At 39.5% G+C, this 23,480-nt stretch overlaps 1 protein-coding gene across 1 annotated transcript; it reads right to left on the bottom strand.

Moving 5' to 3' along the window:
• Window positions 1–693: 693 nt before the first annotated feature.
• NDUFA9 (NADH:ubiquinone oxidoreductase subunit A9) lies at window positions 694–22,506 on the bottom strand. The gene is made up of 11 exons (XM_086758407.1): window positions 22,378–22,506; window positions 18,112–18,282; window positions 17,182–17,279; window positions 16,899–16,990; window positions 13,123–13,264; window positions 11,884–11,986; window positions 11,104–11,171; window positions 10,868–10,944; window positions 6,984–7,079; window positions 3,429–3,495; window positions 694–968 (listed from the first exon to the last, which is right to left on the bottom strand). The coding sequence occupies exons 1-11, from the start codon at window positions 22,433–22,435 to the stop codon at window positions 798–800; spliced, it is 1,143 nt and encodes a 380-aa protein (XP_086614533.1). The 5' UTR covers window positions 22,436–22,506; the 3' UTR covers window positions 694–797.
• Window positions 22,507–23,480: the final 974 nt, after the last annotated feature.

The following is a 23,480-nucleotide window of genomic DNA, read 5'->3' on the forward strand; positions in this document are numbered from 1 at the left end:
ACAATTTTTGATCAAATTTAGGCAGGGATCTTTCTTTAGTCTTAAAATGACTGAAAATATTTAATCCTGAAGCAAAGCTTCTCTCTCTTGCCAAAAGAAAGACGATGTCCCAGAACAGGAAAGCTTTGAGCTTCTAAAAATAACTAGATTTTCTCATTTAAAAATGGAAGAAATGACACATTTCCTCATGTCTATGAGCCACAGCACACATAATTATCACAAGAGATCAGATGACACGTAGTAGCTTGTTTACATGTCTGAATGATGCTCCTTGACCTTAAAAAAAGCTTGTGCCATTTTGGTTGGGATTTTCTATAACAGTTGTGCTCAAGGCAGAAAACAAAGCTCAGAAAAGCCAAGAACTTAAAAACAAGGCTTTATCTGAGATCTCATAATCTGAATAGGTGGCAGTATCAGCAATTGCTACAGAAAAGGACATGTTCTAAGCGACATAGTCCTGAATTGCAACGTTCTTCAAATCACCTGAGCTCAGCAATATGCTTGCTTTGACAGCCAAGGGAGAAACTAACTAGTGTTAAGACACATTCCCTCTAGTCCCAACCTTCAAAGTATTTTAATGCTCACCAGCTAAGCAATAATATGTAATTTGCTTTCATGACCTTTTAAAGAGAAAAATTCCTTTTTAATGACAGTCTTCCATAATTGAAAAGACAACACTTGTAAAATAAAGAGTTCATATGATTAATGTATTTTATTCAGTATATACACAGTTCTCCAAACAAATGGGTTCATACAAAGGCAGCTGAAGAAGCATTAAATAACCACCTTATCAACTGTTATATGGGATGTGTCTTAGGTGGTTTTGCTTCTTCCAGCTCAGCATCCAACCAGCGGAATCGGCGGTGACGGCGCAGAACTTCAATTGCTTTCTGTTCTAAAGATGTTGGTTGAATACCGAGGTCTTCCAAACCAGGAAGATCAGGAAATTTCATGTCTGTTGTGTGAAACTTTAAAAAGGAGGGGAAATTAAAAAGAAGAGAGAGAGGAAATTTACTTGACAGAATGAACAGCATTACACCCAATGCAATCATTAACATACTAAAAAAAAGTATTGTGTACTTACACTTGAGGTCACCTCTTCTCTTTTACAAACAAACTAGCATAAATCCATAGTACTAGAAACAACTGAGTATTTCTCAAAACAATTTTTTATAAATGGCAGCTCTTGAGAGATTCTACTACAATTTCAAGGCTGCTGATATAAGAAAGAATGCTGCAATACAATACACTGCTGCATCTTGTACTAGATCTGAAGACCTATTCCAACACAAATGTGGACTCAGCCAATTGTGTGTCAGTTCCAGTTCCTTGACCATAATTTTGGCTCAGTGTTTTCTCTTGGGAAGAGGAAAAGATTCAATGTGGCACTACAGAACTATGGTGTAATTAGACAAGGTATTGAGTAGCTTGTGTACTTCAACAGGAGATACAGATGTTCTGCATCTGGTAAAAAGTCCTTCAGGCTTCAGATTTAGATTCAGGAATAAATAGCAGTGAGACATGCAGAAAGTCTATTTATTTTTCCTCCATCAGGTATACCTTATCAGGAAGATCACTGCATTGCAACCACCAAATTTGGCCAAACTTGTATATTTGAACCACAACTATATACATTCTGCTTTGTCAAGAAAATGCATGTTGAATTATCTCTGTTCGTAGCTTACAACAAGGTCTTGTACAGAATATTTAATTCTATTACCATATTTGCAACACATATTACCTATATCTTAGAAAACGTGGATTTCTCTTATGCTATTATTCCTTTAGAAGTTTAAGGCAACCACATCTAGTTTTATGTAGATTACTTAAGGATGAAAAGCTGGGAAAGAGGAACAATCAGACACAGAAGTGACATGAGAAACTCCTTCTTACACTAGCCATGCTATAGCTGAATTGCACTAGTTTCAGTGATTTGGTGCAGGCTCATTTTATGCAATGTAACTCTATAAACTACAAAGGCAGCTAGAAGTAAGGTTTGCAGGAGATGTTACATCTGTATCCTGGGTTAATACAGCCAATAGACTACAAAGCCAACCATCTCTATATGGGGGAATAAGTCAGTGGTTTGGGAAAAAAAATGCTCTGCATTAGACCATGAATAAGCTTAAGTCCTTTATTACACCACTATCCGTAGTTTTTCACAATTATTTCCAAACAGAATAGGAATAAGAAACCGGTTTATTTTATACAGATGGATAAATGTAAACATAGAAATTAATTGGTTACAGCTATTAGGGCCTAGTTCTCACAGATTCACAGTAGTACCCTGTCTCAAATTAATTTTGAGACAATCAGGTCAAAATAGGCTATTGATACTGCATCATTAAAAAAATGGCATTAAAACTCCAACTCTGCAAAAATCTTAGATAGTAGCAAGCTTAGAGTCTATCAGAGTACATGACAATCTTTGCTAACCTACATATACACCAACAGTTTTTAAATTAATACTTGGTAAATCGCTACTTTTTCTTGACTTGCAGTTGCTTTTTTGCAAGTTATTTCTCCACTCCCACTTAAACTCTCTGAGAAGTTAGGAACAAACATGAAGTTGCAACATGTTCACCAGAAATGCACTCTAACATTAAGCAAGAATTTGGGCTGTATCCAGTGCTGTCAGTTCAACCTGAGTTGTTAAAAATGCCATTATCTGGATGGTGTAAGTGATTTTCATGCATCTAGAGGTAAAAAAAGTCACTAGTTACCTAAAAGGGGAGAGCCTCCCCCCCCCATCAGTTACCTGAACATTGTAGATCAAATCTCTCCTTTGACTTTGCTACTTTCAACAGCATCTCTTTTGGGGGAGGGGGGCAGGGGCACAGTGAAGCATGTAGCCTTGACCACTTTTAACACTTAAAAAGGTTGGGCCCTTTCCCCGCCCCCATCACGTTACTTCTTGCTACGTAACCCACTTATCAACTGTATCAATCACTCTTTAAAACATATTTAGAGAAATATGTTAACTATCCTTCCTCCACCAATGCTACTGGCATCATAATGATGCCTTTTTAAAAAAGAATCCTGTTAGTCTCTTTTCCTAAGTCCTTTGTAAGACTATACCAGAGGACTCTCCAGACTGTTTTGACAACGTATTCCCTTGGCACTGTAACACGTCCAGACAAATAAGTTAAGAGCCAGATTGCAGAACAGCAGCTGTAGCAATTGTATGGCAGGAACCATAAACATTTCTGAAGAAGGTTAAGGACACCTTTAAAGATTTAAATTTTCTTAGTACCAAACCAGTCTGAAATTCTTTATAATCAAATTCTAGCAACTAAACTGACTGAAATACTATTATCACATGATGTCCACACATTTCAGCACTCCTTGAATGCAAAACTACAAGTGGCAGTTACAAATACACAATGAAACATCTCCCAGTAATAATTTGTGGGTTATCTTACACTTACCCGATCCACTTTGTCTCGTGTTAACCATGGTTCAAATGGACTCATCTCAAAGAATCTTGCAACTAAACTGTAATCAGAGAGTATTGCAAAAGTATAGTCATTATCCAGATGCACAGAAGAAAACGAGAACTGGTAAAAATATTCCACACTAATAGACAGTGAACAAGAGCTTGTTCTGTAGCTGTTCTTGCAAGCTCTGAATTTATTAAAGCAGTAAACGTGCCTGGCAGCAAGTTCTTAGCTGTGTTCCTGATAACTTAACTATTTACTACTGAATTATTTGATCTCCTATTCTTTTACTTTGGAAGGGAATGGAGGAGCAGATATCTAGAAGTACAAATGAGTGTTAGTGGGTGAGGAATGTAAGCCTCCACATGCAATTCCCCACACACCAGAGGGTTCAGTCTTGCCCCTGCCTTTCCTCCAAACTCTGCTCCCTAGTTGTGCAGGCAGTAATCCAATTAGTCACAAAGTTTGATTCAATGCCTCCACGAGAAAACATGCTTACTGACAACTACATGATTTAACAGCCATACAAACAAGATGATGGAATCTGGATCAATCTGCATCTTTAAAAACAATGAGGATTAGAACACTTGCAGTTACCAGAAATGAAGTTTCCCTTGAAAAAAAAGAAAGTCTGGCAGAGAAGAGAAAATAACACTGCAGCTCTTGCTCAGTGTCTCAGAACAAAGAGTATTCAAGGTAGAATCATAGAATCATAGAATGGTTAGGGTTGGAAGGGACCTTCAGAGGTCATCTAGTCCAACTCCCCTGCAAGGAGCAGGGACATCCCCAACGAGATCAGGTTGCTCAGAGCCTCATCCAACCTGGCCTTGAACGTTCCCAGGGATGGGGCCTCCACCACCTCTCTGGGAAACCTGTTCCAGTGTTCTACAACCCTCAGTGTAAAAAATTTTTTCCTAATATCTAATCTAAATCTACACCCCTCTATTTTAAAACCATGACTCCCTGTCCTATCGCAACAGGCCCTACTGAACAGTCTCTCCCCATCTTTCTTGTAGGCCCCCTTGAGGTACTGGAAGACTGCTATCAGGTCTCCCCAGAGCCTTCTCTTCTCCAGGCTGAACAGCCCCAACTCTCTCAGTCTGTCCTCATAAGAGAGGTGCTCCAGCCCTTTTATCATCTTTGTGGCCCTCCTCTGGACCTTCTCCAACTGGTCCATGTCCTTCTTGTGTTGGGGGCTCCAGAACTGGACACAGTACTCCAGGTGGGGTCTCACCAGGGCAGAGTAGAGGGGGAGAATCACCTCCCTCGACCTGCTGGCCACGCTTCTCTTGATGCAGCCCAGGATGCGGTTGGCCTTCTGGGCCGCAAGGGTGCATTGCCTGTTCATGTTGAGCTTCTCGTCCACCAGCACTCCCAAGTCCTTCTCCTCAGGGCTGCTCTCAATTCATTCCCCGCCCAGCCTGTATTTGTGCCTGGGATTGCCATGACCCAGGTGCAGGACCTTGCACTTGGCCTGGTTGAACTTCATGAGGTTGGCACGGGCCCACCTCTCCAGCCTGTCAAGGTCCCTCTGGATGGCATCCCTCCCTTCCAGCGTGTCAATCACACAACTTGGTGTCGTCGGCGAACTTGCTGAGGGTGCACTCTATCCCACTGTCCATGTCGCCGACAAAGATGTTGAACAGGGCCGGGCCCAGCATGGACCCTTGAGGGACGCCACTCATGACCGGTCTCTACTTGGACATCGAGCCGTTAACCACCACTCTCTGAGTGCGGCCATCCTGCCAACTCCTTATCCACCGAGTCATCCGTCCATCAAACCCATGTCTCTCTAGTTTGGAGAGAAGGATGTCGTGTGGGACAGTGTCAAAAGCTTTGCACAAGTCCAGGTAGACGATATCCGTTGCTCATCCCTTGTCCACCAATGCTGTCACCCCATCATAGAAGGCCACCAAATTGGTCAGGCACAATCTGCCCTTGGTGAAGCCATGTTGGCCGTCACCAACCATCTCCTTGCTCTCCATGTGCCTTAGCATGGTTTCCAGGAGAATCTGCTCCCTGACCTTGCCAGGCAAAGAGGTGAGGCTGACCAGCGTCTAGTTACCCGGGTCTTCCTTATTTCCCTTTTTAAAAATTGGTGTTACGTTCCCTCTCTTCCAGTCATCAGGGACCTCACCAGACTGCCACGATTTCTCAAATATGATGGCCAGTGGCTTGGCAACTTCATCCGCCAGTTCCCTCAGGACCCGCGGATGGATCTCATCAGGTCCCATGGACTTGTGCACCTTTAAGTTCCTCAGATGATCCCGTACCTGCTCTTCGAATCTCCTACTCAAGCACTCCCCTGGCAGACTAGGGTGTTACTAAGTTATGGCACATAAACAGAACTAGGCTTATCTGCCTTTTAGATGCACTCTTTTCTCAAAAATATGAAATACCATTTAGTTTAGCCCATAAAGAAACTAATAAGCACTCACATAGCTACTTTTCAGCAAGTTGCTCTGTGTCAGCTGAGCCATGTTAACCTGATGTCTCTACAACCAATTCAGAAACAGCCACAACAGCTTAAGATGCTGTTCTAGCATTATTCATAATCAGTTATGTGAATCCAATGTTGAGCCCCATCAGCAGATTGGTAGGAGGTTTCTAGCATTTGTGACTTTTTTAGCTTATTAGTTTGCATTGTACTAAAATTGAGGAGGACCAGCACCCCAAACATTAACACATTTCAACTATGCTAAGGGTAACTTCAGATTTATACTGCACTTTTTTATGTAGTATTACTCAGTAGCTGCAATTCAGCAAATCATATTCTATCCTCAGTGCCCCCTGAGGACAAAACGTACAGCTACAGAAGCAGCTCAGTGCATACAGAGCCTTTGCAGTCTATCCACTGCAGTCAATGGAAGTGATGCTTTCCTTTCTCTTATTACCTCCTCATTTATTACTATCTCCTAAGAGATGTTACTGTCCTCATATCACAAAGAGATACATGCTCGCAACTGTTCTGCTCAAATTCCCAGGCCAACATCTCAATACAAACTTATCTCCAACACTGTCTCAAATCAATACAAAGGACTGAACTAGAAAGTCAATCAATACCCATAACCACCCTTATCCCAACTCTGCTTCCAAGGTGACAGTACTCATCAGACTGGAAGGACAGCTGACAGTAGCAATACCTTACGTTGCCACAGAAAAATCTCTCAGGGCCTACAGTCAGCAACACATACACAGATTTTCCCTGTGGCACTATTAAAAGTTTGTTTAGTTTGCCACCGATTGTCTCTACTTAGGATCTTTTGCTACCTCCTGACTCAGTAAAGTCATTCAATGACTCTGGAATAAACAGTTACGTTAAGTTTATTACAGGTACACTTTTCATACACTAACTCATCAAACGCAGGCCCGTGCCTGATCAGAAGACTCAAAGCTAGCTAAGGAGTACCTAGGGAAAGCCACCTTCTCCAATCCTACCACGTTAAATAACAATTTGCACTATTAAAATACCGATGCAACAGTTATTCATGCTTCTGTGCCCCCTGGTGAATCCCAAGTTCTTAGCAAAGGAAGAGTCCCACTTACTGGTAGAGGGGACGCGGAAGCGGATAGGAAAAAAAGGTTCGAAAGGAAACTGCGAAGATGTATTCTACCATGTCATACAGGAGATATCGGTTAGGTCTGAAAGAAAAAGCAACAAACATTACAGGCAAGTTAGGTATACTTAAATATCTGCAGCAAGACATAAAAATTTTAAAGCTCTCCACCCCCAAGCACATCAAGGGCCTGTTTTCTTCAGTCTAAATGACCTGCTGGATTTGTTATTTTCCTCACAAGAAAGGAACAATTTTTTTAATTTTGGCTTTCAAGATTCTCTACTGTTTGAAATAAATATGGATTAAGTTAGAAAAACATATCATCTGACACCAGCGATAGTAACAGTGTAGCTCACAAATGGCAAAATCATTTGATCATCGTGTTACGTGCTGTTGAATTAGATGACCTTTAAAGGTCCCTTCCAACCCAAACTATTCTATGATTTTATGATAACTACTGACTCAAATTCTGAATACAACATTTTTAGCACTGGGGCAGGACTGAATTTGTAAAAGCCCACTTGGTAGTCTGTAACAGAAGGAAGCCAGAAAGCAAATGGTAAAATTAAGAAAGGTTTGTTAACAAGACATCCCATCTTTGGTAGCAAATAGCTGCAAGGAAATTGACTCACTTGCCTTTGCTCTATGAAGTACATACTCTTACCTTCAAAAGCAAGAGGAAGAAACTAAGATAAATTCCCCCAAAATCATGCATTCCCCCTCTCAAAATTGAGGGAACGAAGCAGCCAGTGTCCTGCACACCCAGAGTAGTTTAAGAGAAACACATACACCACTGGGAGTTCCTACTCCTTTCTTGTTCAGACTTTGCCTTAGCATTTTAATACTCTATAGATGGCTCAGTGTGAAACAGGTTATCTCCCTTAGCTTTCAAGGCAACTTGCTGGTATCCCAAAACATTCTGAAAATCTTCATGACAACACACCAGAGCAGACTGCTGAGTACTAGTGTGTCACTTGGTGTTTCAACCTTCAAAAGTACATCCTGCTGATCATGATCAGAGCAGCAATGAACACACTAACTGTGTGTCTCCTGAAGTTTTGCTATACTTTTCAGCTAAGGCAGAGACATCAGTGAAGTGACAATCATCTTGAGACTGACTGCTGCCCAGGTAAGGGCCTCCTAAAAATAAGACTTCGTAGGGGTTTTTTTCATCTTCAGTCTTCCTTGGGTTGTTTTTTTTTTGGGTTTTTTTTGTTTTTTTTTTTTTTAAATAGGAGACATTTTATTACTGTTGGAATCTAAACCCCCACAAAAATGAAACCATTCTAGAGTAAGACTGTCTAAGTATGCAAAACTTCATACAGTCCAAAAATCCAAGACTATGATACAAAGATCTCAAATATATCAAGGTCTGTAAAAGAAAATTATGGCAAGCCTTTCTAATGGATATATTGTAAAGTAGGTCAGTATATTTGGGAGAATTGAAAAGAACTCAACACTCTAAACTCCTTATCACCTTCATCCAGGTGGCTGGATTATAAAATTTGAGACATCTGCATTTATGAAGTTACACTAAAGGACTACTATCAAAAACAAGATATAAAATTTTCTTCTGTTAATAGAACTTACAAGAGAAATATAGCAAAAAGTGCTTACATTCACTTATTCAGCTGAGAAAAGAAAAAAAAAACAAACTTTGTTTTCATTAGTTATTAGCATTTTTTTTACCAAATTTTTTGCCCTTACACTTCAACATTCTTAGGTCTATCCAGAGGTAGTAAAGCCAATTTCACTTTTATCCTGATATATAAGAACCATTTAAGGATGTATAGTATAGCCAAACTTAAAAATTAGTGAATAGAGATAAATACTGTTTGTTCCTTTACAAATTATCAAACATTAACAATACAACTTCACCAAGAATACAATCACATTGAAGTGTCATTACTTGAACCACAATACTAGCAGACAGCAAGCTCCAGAGAGCATTAGCATTCAAGACCGAAGATTTAACGAGTGGATGAAGCAAAACCAATGCCATGGGGAAAGAGTGGAACAGGTTAAAAAGCACAGCAAATCTTCAGTCTTTCAGAAACAGCAGTGACACCACTAGCTGTCATAGTTAAAACTCTACTCCACCATATAGTAGGAGGGAGAAACAAAAAACAAACAAACAAAAAAAAGAAAACAAACAAAAAAAAAAACACACAGAAATTGCAGAAATAGAATGCTCTTTTACAAAATTAGTATTTTAAACTCAAAGTGGTAACTCCTTTTCAAAAAATTTAAAAAGTGCCTCACACAACTTTAGTCAAGGGTTATGATACAGAATTCTTTTTTTTTTTCCAACAACTGATTTGGATCTTTGGTTTAGACCATCATTTATTCAAAGTCTTTTCAGTCACTGTCATGTGCCTGAAACTGTATTCCTTGCAGTGAGAGCCTGGCATCCTTGCTTGAATTCCTGCTTCTGAAACCTGGGCACTGAACTCCTGGCCTTCTGTAAATTGCCAAAAAATGAGACTTTGAAACTGTAAGAATACATTCAAAGTTTACCCAATTCTTCTTCTATTTGGCTGCAAATAGTGTTCTACTTAGTGTGCAATTCTGAATTTATCCTGCAGTTGGAGCAATTGCTTATATTGAGACAGCAATGAACATAGAAACAGGCACCTCTCCTTCCTTCTGCAGCAGGCGGCTTTGGATATGTATTGAGCCATCATCAAGTCTGCCCCCAAGAGATAAAATAGTCACTCAAAGGGTTAATTTCATCACATTTTCAGGTTTTGCATTATTTGTGTCCATCTGACACCTACGTATCTATTATCTTTGATAAAAAAGTGGTTTTGAATGGCTGTCTAGCGTTTGTTTCCACTTATTCTTTAGTCTGACATTTCACACCATCCCAGTGACTTGAAAGCAACTTCAAGTTACTTAATAACCTTATTGTTGCTGTTAGTAGTCCTTGCAGACTATTGTTAGCTCCTTTCTCTTATTTTACTAGTTTTTGAGCAGAAGCTCTTCAGTATGTTCAGTATGTAAATTGAAGACCTGCTTGCTGCCTTTTCCAGAACACCAGCATACTGCACACCTAGCCTAGCTGCCAGGATCATCATCAACATCTTCCTCAAAAGCTCAGTTACGGCACTGAAGAAAGTGACAGTGACATCAGATGAGTAAAAGACAAACTATCAAGGATCTCTGCACGATGGGAATAAAGAGCTGTCATTGCAACAGCATCACAAAACAAACATAGCAAAACCCATGTAATCTCAGATAAGTCTTTTGCAAAATTCAAATACGATGTGTATTTTCAGTGTATAAGGGGGGAAAACAGATACATGTGCAATAGAAAAAAAGAGAGCTGTTCAGCATTATTTGTATCTGACTAATTAGCAACTGTTTTCTTTATCAATGAATCTGATGTTCCTTTCCCCACATATATTGGATGAAGAACAGTTCCAGTGCTACATTACAGTATCAGAACACGGACTCCATTACCTTGGCATTTGCCACGTTGTTTATTCTTAATGCTAACGACCTATTCTGAATTGGAGCTTTTGTACACAAAATACTCCAAGAGATTCACTGTCTCTATCCATTCTAATTCCAGGTGGTTTCCACACAGATTTAGCAGAGTCTTCTCCAAATCGTGGTGTCTAGCATGTTTCCCAAGACTGCCTATTTCTTTGTGTGCACATACATAATATTAAATGCAATGGAGCCCAAACTAGGATTTTCAGAGTACTCACAATAACAGCTTGAGTCATTTTTCCTCCCAAAAAGGAGGTGGAATTTATTGCAGCTCAACTGTGTGCACGGATGGAGAAATTAAATGTACTCTGCAGCATGCCAAAAAAATGACACCAAAAAGAAGTACTTCAGTTAATTAGAATCAGAAAAGTAACCTACCCAGCCAAGGCGTATGTTTTTCCTTTAGCATCAGGATCCTTAATTGCATTAATAATTGCCTTTGCTACATCAACCACCTGTGAGAAACAAATTCAGACAATTACCAACAGAAAATAGGAATGCATGCACATGCCTCTCTTTCAAAAGTGATTTACAGGGGAAGAGAAAAAAAACCACAATACATAAACACACACACACAGAGGACTTGGGATTGTCTTGTTTTATTGAAAACTTACATATACTGGTTGCTTCACTGTTTTTTTTCCCAGAGAAATCAGAGGCACTCCACCAAACCAGCGCATGTCTGACAGAAAGACACATATGTAACTTGAGAATAAAATGTATGAATCCTTTCAGTAAGCAAATAACCAATACATTTTGCACTACACTGACCATGGATCTCTTCTGAACGCTGACTTAACTTAAAAAAGACAGAATTGGGAAGAATTACCATCCAATTCCAGTAGTGCTGTTTTCAATGCATATTTAGGTTTTTTTATCAACAACAATGGGAAGGTTGTATTTACTGTTTACTTAGAGTAGTTCAGAGATATCTCAACTTCATAAGACAGAAACAGATTCCACTCTATCCTGTCTAGCAACTTTGTTGGTGATACATTAAAGTTATTACTGTTGCTTCTGAGCCCAGAACAATTCAAGTTCATTTTTACAGTCAAGCATTGCCAATTTGAAAAACTACTTTCAGGGAAAACTACTTTGAGGGTTAAAATGACCAGATCTTAGCTCAGAACAATCTAAATAAAAAAAAATAGTACATCTCCCCCCTCAAAAAAAAAAAAAAGAAAAAAAATTGGAAATCTAACCAGATTCAGAAATAATTCAGTCATGAGATGAAAATTTATTATGTTTCCCATAACACATCTTCAGGTAACAAAATACAGTACATTTCTGATAAAAACATACCTTTCTGGTTTTCAAAAGCAAATCACGTTTTCCCCTCTGTTCTCTACAGGTATACAAATCAAACACGGTTTTATTACTTCAGGAGTACATACTTGCGTAATGGTTGAGAAATCGGTCCTCTCTCCCAAACATCTCAGAGGGCTTTAAGATTATAGCATCTGGGAATTCTTCCCTCACTGCTTTCTCTCCAACTGCCTTTCATTCAATTAAAATGAACACATTAATTAGATCCATTCTGAACAGACCAGAAGAGGATGCCTTTTCAGAACTTAATGCATCCTAACTACGGCACTGAAAGAAATTACACCATGAGTAGCACAAAAATTATTTATACCTCATCTCAGCCATTTGATCTTTAAGATGCTATGCTAAGATAAAGGGTGCACAGAACATCCCAAAAGTCCCATAAACATGTAGAAGAACATGTCTTCTATTTGAGATACAATACAGTCTCACTAGTGAAGTGACACACACTCAAAGTGACAAAGTTCAAAATGGAGGAAGTCTAACCTAAGTACTTCTCTTGCTTTTGTCGGACTAGCACTTGGAAGAAAACAGAAGGTTTACATAACCCCTACAACATTATCAGAACACTCCAAGAACTGCTTAAGTTAGTAATTTCAGTGGCAGCTATATGCTTTCCACGTCGGACTGGCCAATATAGCAAGGTCTAACTATTCTATAGAGTTGTTACACTGAGAGCTACCAAATTTTAAACCTGGTTTTAAAAAAAAAAAAAAAAAATTATATTAAAAGACAAGGCAGAGTACAGTGAGCTCAAGCAAAACAAAAATAGCTGCCAATAGTTATACCGAGAAAATCAGTAGTAGAAAAATATACCTCCGAACAAGGACAAAAATAATAGGGTACCAAAACTAGAATTTTTTTTTTTTGTGCAAGAGCAGGTAACAATCCCACTTCAAGGGTCTGTAATCAGGATACTCATCTGTCTTTGCAGCATTCATTTTAGTATCAACTACCTACCTTGCTAGGTCATTCCAGCCTTAGATGTTAGGCCCCCCAACCATCATAAAACTAGTTCCTCTTTCTTAATGACAGTAATTTTAGATGCAAAGATATTCAAGGACAGAAGAAAGGAAGAGTTTTCAGGAACATGAATTCTATTTCCCTTCAAGGCACATGAAATACTAAAAGGATTTCTAGCTCAAATAAGCACAGCAACTCAAAAATTCCTCAGCTGCAGAAAACATTCCATAGTAAATTCACACACTGATTTCCTTCAAACAGACCCACTTGGAGGTGAGAAGAAAAAAAAACAACATAAAAAAGCAGGCGCTCTGAAAATATATTCAAAAGGATTCCAGACTTACTTTATTCCTGAGGTATTTGGAAGGACTCTTCATGCTAGCATTCAGGTGAGAGATATGAATGAGTGTTTCCACACCAGCTTCCCTAGTTATCTGTGCAATACTTTTAGGAATATTTACAAATTCATCTTCAAAACTGAAGTTTCTAAAACAAGGCAAAAAAAAAATTAATTTAAGAGCAATCAATAGTAATTGCATACCAAACAGTAGCAATCATTACATATTACTTGAATATATTTAAAAAACCTGTTGTGACGCTCTTTGTTAGAAGGTCTCCTTTCATGAGGGACTCTTCATATAACAAAAACAAGAGGCAAGGGAAATGCAACAGTAAGCTTGAATTATAGCAATAGTACTGTCTGCATTTTTACCTGTTAAGATTAAATCAGTATGAAAAATCCTTTTGCCCACTTCTCTGCGACAGACAGAAAACTCTTCCCAAGGGAAAAAAAAAAAGCTTTCAAGAGAAGTTCTACATCTTTAAATAAGAGCAATGTTGTCTGTTTACACCACATGTTCAAAATTTGACTTTATTTGATGCTCTCAATTACACTACAAAGGAGCTCAAAAATTCTGAGCAGCCTTAGTGAGGGCACATTGCTAGGCATTGGGAAGTGGATGAAAATAGACCAAAGAACACACAGGTGCTTATGCAAGTGGAAAATTTCACATTGACAGAACAGTTAGAACTATTCCATAGCAGCTGTAAGGGACTTCAAGAAGTATGCAGAAAGAAGAACAAGTCCACTCACTTTATGGCATTCAAGGGGCCTAAATTAGGGGGTTCAACTGTAATCTAGTTTGGCATCTGATCAATAACAATACAGAAGCTCTGTCTCCAAGCAGAACTGACACTATAGGCTGGCAACAATACCAAAATTCTTTCCAACTATCCCAAGACTACAAGAGAGAGAATTGGCTTCTCATGTCTTTATATCATCCTTGTAAGCACCCCACTCCATCTTTTCCATTTGCTTTGGATAACAAACATCTTGTCCAAATGCCTCTCTCTCTGTCCTTATCTACTCCCACAGCTCTTCAGATCCCACTGGAGTCTAAAGAAAGCCTTAAAAATAAAAAGTTATTTTTGACCCTTCAATAACTAATCTGATCCTGGGAACCATCACTCCTGTTCTACTCACAAAAATAGATTTTGGAAGCACACAAGAACGAACAACATCCCTCCTGTAACTATGGAGTTTTCAAACAACATAGTATACACAGATGAGACTGTACACTAATACTAGGCAAGGAGAAAAGTATTTAATAGCAGGCTTTACTTTTTTTGACTAATGTCTACTTCTAATCTTACTTTTTTTTTTCTCCCCCCTGCTTAAGTTTTTCATAGACTTTGGGACAATTACAATGGTTTAACAGACCACAGAATTTTATCTCAGCACCATCGTTCATACAAACACAGTAGATAAAATACATTATAAGAACATTTGCGCAATATAGTGGCAATTTCTTACCATCCAGAAGTCCTTAACATGTACCAAGACTCCTCTGCTTTTAAATCTGTTGAAACTGGCCAGGGTGACAAGTTTGGTGGAGGGAGTTTATCTAGAATTAAACTTTTTGCTGTTGTCTTTACACTTCCTTTCAATAACAAAGAAACCCTCTCTTAAATAAATCATACTTTTTACATGAGTCTAAAAATTTTAAAGGAGGAAGCACTCATGAAATACAAATCTGAAAGATAAAGAGAGATTACATTGTCCTTGGGCCAACTGTACGGACTTTCTTTTCTTCCCTCCCTCCCACATCATAAAGAAATTTCTTCTGTTTTGACAGCAATAAGCATTTGAACTCTTACATTCATAATTTACTTACAGTGCAAAACAATCATGACAGGTTGGTTTGTACATTTTTACCTACATCCCAAAGTCTGAAGAAGATATAAAAAGAACCAAAAACCTTGTCAGATGCACAAGACCAAAGTTAATTTTGGTCTGGTGGGCTTTAAACTATGTTATAGACTCCAACAGTGGGACAAAGAACTAAGTGACTATCAGAAAAAAGAAAGTACCTCTACAAATGTGAATGAGAAGTTAAACTGTCTCCCAGACATTATGTATGCTATTTGACTAGATAAGAAACAGCTGAAATAGTATGTCTGTTGGCAAGCGTCTACTTCAGGAAAAACAACTGTACAATTTGAGACTAGTAATTCTATTCTATTAATACAATTTGACTACTAATTCTACAATTTGAACACCAAATGGCTGTTCACAAAAAAAAAAAAGAGCAACAGAGATATTAGGCTTGTAAACATGGATGAAACTGGTATCTACACAAATGCAGGCGGGGCGGAGAATGGATCGAGTGCAGCCCTGAGAAGGGCTTGGGAGTGCTGGTGGATGAGAAACTAAATATGAGCCAGCAATGTGTGCTTGCACCCCAGAAAGCCAGCCACATCCTGGGCTGCATCAAAAGATGCCAGCAGGTCGAGGGAGGCGATTCTGCCCCTCTACTCCACTCTCATGGGACCCCACCAGGAGCCCTCAGTACAGGAAAGACCTGGACCTGTTGGAGCAGGTCCAGAGGAGTGCCACAAAGATGATCAGAGAGCTGGAGCACCTCTCCTGTGAGGACAAACTGAGAAAGCTGCAGTTGTTTAGCCTGGAGAAAAGAAGGCTCCGGGGGAACCTTACTGCAGCCTTTGAATACTTAAAGGAGGCTTATAAGAAAGACGGAGAGAAACTTTTTAGCAGGGCCTGTTGTCACAGGACAAGGAATAATGGTTTTAAACTAGAAGAAGGTAGATTCAGACTAGAGATCAGGAAAATTTTTTTTACAATGAGGGTGGTGGAACACTGGAACAGGTTGCCCAGAGAGGTGGTGGAGGCCCCATCCCTGAAAACATTCAAACCCATGGTTTGGGTTGGATGGGGCTCTGAGAAACCTGATCTAATGGAAGATGCCCCTGCTTCTTGCAGGGAGGTTGGACTACATGACTTCTAAAGGTCCCTTCCAACCCAAACCATTCTATAATTCTATGATTTGTTTCTGTCTACTATGACAGCAAAACTATGTACCATAAAAAGGCAAATCACACAACTAATGAGGTTTTTGTCTGGCAGTTCTTCGCAAGGCTTTAAATAAAATGGACATAATCGCATGCAAAAAAAAAAAAATACAAGGCCATTACAGGCATTTTTAACTGAAAATAAATATGGGATTTAAAAAATTAACTCTTTAAAAAATTACTACTGAAAAAATGCTTACGCAGCTCATAGTGTCTAAGCCAAAATTCTATCAAGAAATGATGCTATTAATCATAATCTCAGGGACTCTCCATTAGCTATTCCTGTTTATTAACATTTACCAGAGAACAGGAAGAACTTTATCATAGCTTATTCTAGCAGGCTACAATTCATCACTACATCAAAGTGACAGGACGAAAGCCCACTTCTGTAATAATGTAAATACGAGCTCACAGAAACTAGTGAGCCTCTATCAGCTATAGTGAGGCACCCCTGAAACATCTGTAAGGTGTATGAAAGCAACACATTGAACCCTCTGACAGAACAAAGGCTGTACACTAGAAAATTATAGAAGGAATGCACTTTTCTAGAGCAGATCATAATGAGGACTTCAGTTAACCATTAGAAGAAACAGAATAATTTTTATATGCAAAATTTCAGTTTTGCCTTTTCACAGAAGCCAAGAATAACGTCAGCGTCACTGCATACTGTACACCTGCTGTAAAACATGGCCACAATGTCCAATACCTGGTGCAAAACTATATATCTAGGAAAAAAATAAAATAAAATTACTTTGTTTCCCATTCCTTTCCAACAAGGTTAATGACCACATTGCTGTGTTCCACGGCTCTTCGGATAGAGTCTTTGTCCTTACTGTCCCACTCCTGTAACCAGAGCATCAAATGGGAAAAAGATGAGATAATGCATAAAGAGGCATAATCAAAGAAAGCTCTTTCACACCATTTCCATTTAGAGGCTAAACAATAGCTGGAGTTCTGACTTTGAGAATGATTAACAGACTTCCTTGTATAGCAATGGTATTATATTTGATCTAAAGCCAAAGCAAAAGACTTACGAGGAAGAGAAGTTGCCCCAGGTCACCCATTGGTCGCAGATACATGAGGTCATACTGATCACAGCGATAGGGTATGATTACTTGAGATCCAATGCGACCTAAGCGTTCAAAAAGAGGTTTCACTTACCTCAAACTGCTACATAACTTTAAGTAGACGAACTTCTGAATATACAAAACTTCCTTTTTTTTTGGTGGAGTTAAAGCACAACAAACACACATAGATATCTTGAATAGTTATCTGTGAAGCTAAAAGTAGCATAGAAGTAAGTTTCTGAGCCTACATCACTGGAATTCTTAAGCAGGGACATACTTGAATATTTGAGCATGTAAGACAAAGCACAGAAGCTTGTAAGACAAACAATACAAGCTTGTTAACAACAAAAAAAATCATAGTATGTGCTATAAACATAGTACAATACCTAAAAATGTGTCACATCTAAGGATATTTGTATTTTTTAAGTTGCATGGAAAGAAGGAGGAAAAAAAAAAAAGAAAAAGCAAGAGTTATTTTCTAAAACTTAAATTCAAAACAGCAATTTAAAGAATTCTAATCAAATTCCTGCAAACATTTTAGTAAAATGTCCTAATAAGGCCAAAACCAGAAGAATCAGGTACGTGTTGTATCTATCCTCAGACTTGCATTTTACAGACTGAAAAACAGTACTTGAAGGAGAATGACTTATTTTAATGACTTTAACAATTTTCAAAAGCTTCTAAATTTCCTAGATTAAAACATTTTTCACCAACTGTCACATCCTGTTGCTTTAGCAGACCAAACGCTACAAGAGTATCACACAAAAAAAACTTTCAAGAGCCAAAATGCCAGAGATTTCTAAATTATTCTGCAACCTGAAGAAAACCCACAGTTTCATTAAATATATATATATTTTTTTTTTTTTTTTTAATATTAGTACTCCTTGGGAACATTACCTAAATGGTTGACAACATATCGCCCTAGGAAACCTGTAGCCCCAAAGACAGTGGCCACGATGCCACTAACAGAGGATCGTCCACTTCTTCCATGAGGGATCACTGCATGATGAACTTGGCGGTGCTGCTGCAACACAGATGGTGCTGCAGCTAACACAGAAATACCAGGGCCTACAACACAAAATGGGAGAGAGTATGTGATATAAGCTAAAAGTTTGCTTCGTCGAACCATAGTTAATGCTGTTTTTTTTCATTACAGATCCATTTTCTCTAATATCCCTCAGCAAAATTTCCCATGTCAAGACTCCTGACAGGCTATTTCAGAGACATCTGTATAGGTCAGAGAACAGCAGGCTTAAAGGAACTGTGGATAAAAACCAAAGAACAAACTAAGACACAAAAGGAGCACAATACGGTCATTGGTTCCAAAACAGCAAGTGAAGCTTAACCAGCTAGCACTAGTACTTGAAGTATAAGGTGAAGCACACAGGTTAAGTAAATAAGGAATACTTGCTACAGACAGGTCCCATCTACATGTAGGATGTACATCTACATCCTACTCCCAGATCTGAGAACTGCAAGACAAAGACCTCAGAATCGCTCTAGATGGAGTTAACCAGATTTTTAACCTCAGTATAAGTACAGTAAACCCAAATGCTGGAGGAGGTAGCAATACTCCTTATATCATATCTGTAGAGTGAAGGGAAATTAAGAGATGCAAAGAGTCAGATCCACGGTGTATAGAATATTGCCTCAAAGCTGTTCCTTGACTCAAGGAGCTAAGAAAAGTTGAAAGCCACAGAAACCAGACATCACTAGGATACTGACATAAATTGACACGGTAACTCCAAAAGGGAGTTTGAAGAGAAGAAACATATGTCCTCTCCAACCAAGTTAGCCAAAAGCAAGAAATAAACTGCTTGTAAGAGATTTTTTTAAATTAGAAATGTTTAACGTTTCTATGTGTCCAGGCTCATAAAAAGAAAGGAACAGAAGAAATACAGAGTGCATAAACACACTACGCTTACAGTCTCCTCTTGTCAACAGCCAGGTAAGAGCTGTCATTGGAAAACCAGTTTGAGGACATAACAGAAATCCCATACCTGACCTTCCAACCTTTAATAAGTCATGGCCAGAAACATTTTCTCGATAAGAATAACTAAGTTTCATCTTCCCCATATACATCTAAGTAGCAAGAATCATAATGAAAACAAAACTAGTATTTGGTATCAGAATAATAGATGCATTAGGAAACAACAACAACAAAAAATCCCACTTGAACACTGAAGGAATATGTTTTATCCCAATATGGTTAGGTATTAATGTTTACACAGTGGTACTGACATTGCAACTATGATGTTAAGATAAAAAGGACAGGATATGTTTGGACATAAATTGTATTTTGTTAGATCAGCTGACAGAATTCAAACCAGAAAATCCAGCAAGATTTCCGTGCCTGAAGGAGGTGTTTCTCTATCCAAAAGTTTGTCTATCTCTCTCCACACCCCACAAATTGGAATAATAATAAGATATCACATCTCTAATTTTGTTCTGAAAGGCAGTTTAACACCCACTTAACTAAATACAGCAACCACATATACACAATTGTACTTACCAATTAATATACTATCCCTAGAAACTACACTCAAACTAGAAACAGGACAAAATAAGATAATATCTACGCAAACTTCAAGGAGATACATGACATCCTAAAAAGCAACTCTCCCACAAACCAGGTCCAAGTTTAGGAACAGTTAAACTGGGCATGGTATCTATCTTAAAGTGGCAGATATGCAGGGCCTCTCCATTACGGAAGCACAAACCTTGAGACTAGCTATGAGAATGAAAAAGAAGGAAAATACACTCTATGATAAGCATCCACAAAAGAAAAAAAAAAAATCAAAACCAAACCACTCACCAAAAATCATACCATCTGTCGAAGATTTGCCTCAGTTTAATAGAAATACACATTCCTATGGCATTCAATTAATGTCTAAAAACCTGACATGTAGTTTTAAAACTCAGATAGCATATATTAAACTTTATAATACCTCAAACTGAAATTTTAAGGAACGTGCCAACTCATCACTTATCTTCACTCTCTGCTTTCTCTATTATCTAGTCAATTGAACATTGCCCTCTAAAATCTTTGTGTACACTTCTGTGGAATTACAGTGAAGGTGAAGACAGTAATTTCAACAGATTTCCAATACAGCATATCTTAAAACACATTAGTACACTACCCTTACAAAGTTATCTGACACAGACTACACAAACATATCGCCCACCTATACCCTAGGTTTTTACATTCAAAACTCTTAGAGTTTTTATCATTTACTGCTTTAAATGACAATAACCAAACAAACTTGCAAATGAAATTAGGAGTGTACACTGAATACCCTGTACAGAATAAAGCCTGTAGCTATGTAATGAGTACCTGGAGAATGGAGATTATCCAAGCTCAGTACAAGTGCAAGTGTACAGGATAACACTGAGGGAGACAATGGAATCCACTGGTTGCCTTCATTCTTACAGTGTTCTAATAACTAGAGTCTTGTTATTTAATTTATTTTTTTAGGCAAATCAGACTCACAGAACAATGACTGGGTTCCTTATAAACAGCAGTATTCCTTCAAGTGTATAAAAAAGCTACATGGTATGCTGAGATGGTGAAAGGAAAAGCTTGATGGTCCATACTCCTTTTCAGTACTTTCTTTACATACTATTTCTAAAGGTTTTTTAACTAAAAATAGAACAAAATAGTGTTAACTCTGTAAATATGGATATTGTCTATCACTACTACTTTTAGATAGGAATATTTCAGTCTTTACAATATGAAATGTAAAACTAGCAAGATTTTAGTCCACTGTGAGCAACCTGTTGAAACAAGTATCATTAAACAGAATAACCTATGTAAAAAAGACAAGAAAGTTTATGTGAAAAAAATTCTACCTGTGTCTTTCAACTACTTTGTGGCTTTTTTGTTATTATTTCTGCAAAGACTATTGGTGAGGGGCTCTTCACAATGTGTTACATCATTAACTGTTACACTAACAAATAACATCCAATTACTATCTTGTGTTCTCCCACCTACGTGTATACGCCTGTTGTTGCTTGCCTTACGCTGTAAGATCTTTAGAAGTGTACGTTTTTTTCTCGTTTCATAACTGTTCAAGATCTGTAACAACACATCTATGGTTAGGAGCCCCATGATTGCCATATTTCAAAAAAAAAAAAAAAAGTTGAGTTTTAAGGATTTGTATGAGACTCAAAGAAAGTAGGCCAAGTAGGCTATAGAGATCCTTGCATTGATTCCCAGCCAGTAAGGGACTTTCCATACCGTGTGGAGCCCTGTCAAAATGAACACTTAGTAACTGCAGACTACATAACTTCATAGAGCCATACAGCTTTCACAATCCATGTTAATACCTCCAGACTGAGCAGTATTGCTTAAAACTTCATGCTTCTGTGTAACACAGACTGGCTCAACTGTTCTTTTCCCAGAACAGTAGGTTTTCGTCTTCTTCACTAACCAGAATCTATCTGTCACTGGGAATTTACTTTTACAATCTATATCTGAAGCAGTTTATGAACACTGATTTGAATTAAACCTCAAATACCTGCAGTGAACCAGAACCATCTTTTCTTTAGAAGACACATTGCTCCAGTTAAAGGTATGTTAAATTTCTTCCTCCCCTTTATCAACCAACAAATCCTGTTTCCCATCTCCCACTTTACTCAACAAAGGAACCTGCATGAATCAATTCAACTAGAAATTGGACCTATTTTGGCTTCAAAGGCCCAAATAGAAGCTTTAAGTATAATTTTGGTACCTGAGCATGCTTACAGAACATGGCCAAAATGTCAAGGTCACCTAAGAAATCGTAAAAGGAATGCAAACTTTTATCCTAAAGCGTAGCATTTCATCGCTGAGATTTTGACAGTCCCAGCAAGACAATCTACTTTACAGCTACCCCAGCAGCCTGAGTCAATTCCATGCAGCCCTTTGGGCTACAAACCCCAGTTCCCTCAAGGGAAGGCAGGCAGAAAACAGACCATTTCTGCCGCAAACAGCTATTTTAGCCAGCTGCTTTTCAGACGCTGCCCTGCGAGCTCCCCCACCCAGCTCCACTCCGAGGGCGCCGTGGTGAGCGAAAGGAGGCCCGCGGGCAGCCGGCTGGCACAGCCCCGCACAGGCTCGGGCACGGAGCGCCAGGGCAGCCTGACTCCCCGTGTCCCCAACCTTTCGCCGGCGATGACACTCACCTGCCCTTGGCAACAAGAGGCCGCAGGGAGCCCGAGAGCAGCGAGCCACGGCCGCCATCTTCCTTTACCCACCAACCCTGGCGGCGGACGGCATGCGGGCAGGATCAAACCTCTCCCCGCTGCGTGCGCAAGAGCAACCCACCGGGGGGGGGGGGGGGGGCGGGGAAGGAGTGCGCCTGCGCAGAGCCGTCTGCTGCAACGCGCATGCGTGTAGGGGGAACACGGCCCGTTCCGTTTCTCCTGTCCCCCGAGTTGGGGGGGCGGGGCGCCGGCAGGTGGGGCGCTCGCCCTCCGGTGAGGGGAGGCGGGGGAGGGCCGGGGATTCTCCCTCGGCTGGTGTTGGCCTGTTGCCCTACCGGCCCCGCCGAGCCCCCCGAGCCCCGGCCTGGAGCAGAGCCGCGGGCAGTCGTAGCCTCTCGCGGCGCAGCGGCTGGTGGGCCGGGGCCAAGGTGGCCCGTGGGGGACGGGAAGGCTGGGCAGTGAGCTCCGTGGCGGGCTGTGATGCGCAGCCTAGGCCCGACTGGGCAAGGACGCTTGAGTTCATAGACTCGCAGCTCTGGAAGGTGGGACGGATGTTCAGAAGCACCCAAGAGAGGAATTTCGGAGGCAGGATTGACCCCCAGTGCTTGCAGGTGCATTTGAAAGCCCCAGGCTTAAATATTTATTAATCTCTTCAGAGGAACTGCTGTTTGACAGATCCTTGTGTCTGCTTCTGAGTGCCTGTCTAGTGGGAAATGAGCCAAGTCCAACAATTAAATGACAGTAACTTCAGCCACTACTGAGCTGGACTGATTGAAAACATTTTCAGTAACTCATTACTTACTCCTTGAATTACCTGGCCTCATTAAATTAGCCTTAAATGGGGATTAAACAATTTTATGATTACAGACATGCAGCCACTCCGAAATTCCTAACTCCTTCTGTCATCCTAGGTCTTCAACATTTCACTGAGACTTTTTCCCCTAAGCAAGTGCTGCTGTGAATGTTGCATCACGATCACACACAGGGCACTCTAAATCTGCCACTCGCACTATTATAGCCTTGTTTTTCCCATGGGTTCCCATTGCTTTTTGGTCTGCATTGAATACAAATGGCCATTCTTT

The sequence above is a fragment of the Chlamydotis macqueenii genome, chromosome 1, assembly GCF_036417535.1.
Source record: "Chlamydotis macqueenii isolate bChlMac1 chromosome 1, bChlMac1.mat, whole genome shotgun sequence".
Lineage (NCBI taxonomy): Eukaryota > Metazoa > Chordata > Aves > Otidiformes > Otididae > Chlamydotis > Chlamydotis macqueenii.